A 2,500-nucleotide genomic window follows, 5' to 3' on the forward strand; every position below is an offset into this window, starting at 1 on the left:
AGATTGTTTATTGCTTTTGTCATATTTCCAATTTCTTTAATATCACCAAAAATCTAACCATACATCACCCCATACACCAATAATACCAAACATGACGCCGTAAATTTCGAATATCAAAAATCCAACATAGATAAGAAAGCTTTAGAAAAAAAAAAATGCCCTTTCTTCATTTCCATTCCAATTCTCATTTCCGAATTTCCTGACAGAGTTTGGGTGGAGTTACGTGGTGGGAGCCTACACGTGTACCCAAACGAGGCAGCTTCTCTCCCGTCCCTCGTGGTAGCACACCTGGTCCAGTGTGACGTCACGGTGACACACGGACAGACAAAACTACCATATCGTGTTGCCATTTCACTCCAGGTAAGATGATTTTAGGAATGTCTGATACCTGTGATGTTGCAATGTAAATGTGTTCTGAAGAATAGATAAGGAAGTGCGTGGGTTGTTTTCACCGTTATGCGTAATGATGGTTGGAGTTGAAAAGTATTATGGTATTTTTGAATGAAACATAATAGTATGTGAATGGTTACATTCCTAATTATATCTACGGCGTTTTTATATACATACAAAACAACTGTTGTAAAACGTGTATGTGTTAATGACATGTGTTATTTGTAAGCCAAAGGGACGTTCAAAGTTTACCTTGTTCCTCTGTATTTACAACCGTGTGTGTGTGTGTGTGTGTGTGTGTGTGTGTGTGTGTGTGTGTGTGTGTGTGTGTGTGTGTGTGTACTATATATATGTTTATATATGTACTGTATGCATATATATATATATATATATATATATATGTGTATTGCATATATGTGTAGATGTCTGTATATGTATTTGTATACGTGTATGGGAGGGAGGGAGGGAGGGAGGACAAGAGAGAGAGAGAAAAAAAAAGTGATGAAGTCGAGATTGTTAATTAGCAATCAGCATCACCAGCAGCCATGTCTTGTCACCTGAGTTCGACTGAGTCACCTGTAAAGGTCTTTCCTCCGTATTCTATGTCTGGCTTGTGTAAGAAAATGTATCCTGAGACGCAAGCCAAAACGTGGGTCTCTTACCTCGGGGAGAGAAGGTTATCCCAAGAGTACTGTCTATCCCTTTTCTTATCCTTACCAACTACCCTTCTCCCTTTCCCTTTCCCCTTTTCTATGTCTTCCTCTTCCCATCCACTCCCTCTACCTCCTTCCCGTGTTTACCTCTCATTGCCTCTTCCTCTCGCCTTCGTCTACCCTCTACTCTCATCTTTTTACCTTATCTTCCCCTTTCTCCCTTCTCCCCTCCTAATTTTTCCCCTCTTCCTCTCCCATTTCTCCCTACTATCTGTACTGTCGTCTTACCGTATTTTCTCTGCCCCCCCCCTTTCCGCTGGTCAGTTTCCCCTCCCTTTTCCTTTCCTTCCCCTCTCTCCCATTCATCCCTCATCCCATTTTCAATCTAAAATCTCTTTCGTTCTCTATCCTCTTCCCATCTGCTTCATCCACTCCCCCTTTAACCCCGTCTTTTCTCCTTCTGGCCATACCTTTTCTCTCCATTTCCCCTCATTTCCGTCTTCCTTCATCTCCTCCTTCCCCATTCCTTCCCCCTGGCTTCCTTCTGTCTTCCCCTTCCTCCCCCTCCCTACCTTTTCTTTTCCACCTACGTCCCTTCTCCTTTTGCTTCTCCTTTCCTCTTTTATTCCTACTCCATACTCCCCTCTTTTTCTTTGCCCTCTAGTCTTCCTCCCTTCCCTCTCCCTTCCCCTTTCCTTTCTTCTCCCTCCCCCTCTCTCCCTTCTCCGCGCTTTCTCCTTGCATTTCTACGTCCTTCTCCCCTTTCCTCTTTCGCTCCCCCTCTTTCCAGTGTTCCTCCCTTCCCTTTACTTTTTCCCTCTCTTCCCTCTCCCTCATACTTCTCTCTCCGTTTTTCCTCCCTTCCCTCTTCTTTTTCCGTCCCCCTCCCTTACCCCTCCCTTCCCTATCCTTTCTTTCCCTTCCTCCCCCATCCTTCTCTCCCCCCCTCCCTTCCAACCCCCTTTCTCTTCCCTTCCTCTTCCTTTCCCTCTCCTTTCCATCTCTCCCTCTTTCTTTCTTCTCCCCCCTACCCCCGGCAAGAATTCCTCGTCACGTCCTTGACAAAATACTCGAGCGTCGATCTGTCTGCACCAAGAATTGATTTCCGATTCGTCAGCAACACGTACGTCGAAGGTCACACTCGTCGCGGAGAAGTTCGATAAGGTTTGAATAAATAGTGAATGAGAGAATTAAAAAAAAAAAAAAAAAAAAAAAAAAAAAAAAAAAATGTATGCTAGACTCCAAACTACATAATCTGTTTTAACCAGTTCGTAGAATTCGTCGACTCGCGGCCGTGATGTTTTTCTTTTTTTTTTCTTTCTCTCATGCACTCGTATTCCCTCTTAGACCCCACACACATCTGCCTGTAGTAAGTCCTACCTTCGCCCACACCATCCCGTATGTTTCTTCTCTTGTCCACGCCCTCCCACACTCCTTCCAACCTCCGCCCACATTCA

The 2,500-nt window shown here is 44.3% G+C and overlaps 1 protein-coding gene across 5 annotated transcripts in view; it reads left to right on the forward strand.

The window, feature by feature from the left end:
• Positions 1–2,500, forward strand: part of LOC125042420 — a 77,090-nt gene that overhangs the window by 786 nt on the left and 73,804 nt on the right. For all 5 annotated transcript variants that reach the window (XM_047638098.1, XM_047638084.1, XM_047638055.1 and 2 more), the window contains exon 2: positions 207–360. In XM_047638098.1, the coding sequence (XP_047494054.1) occupies positions 207–360 (154 nt within the window). The remainder of the gene's footprint in view (positions 1–206; positions 361–2,500) is intronic.

This window comes from Penaeus chinensis, chromosome 3 (assembly GCF_019202785.1).
Source record: "Penaeus chinensis breed Huanghai No. 1 chromosome 3, ASM1920278v2, whole genome shotgun sequence".
Classification (NCBI taxonomy): domain Eukaryota; kingdom Metazoa; phylum Arthropoda; class Malacostraca; order Decapoda; family Penaeidae; genus Penaeus; species Penaeus chinensis.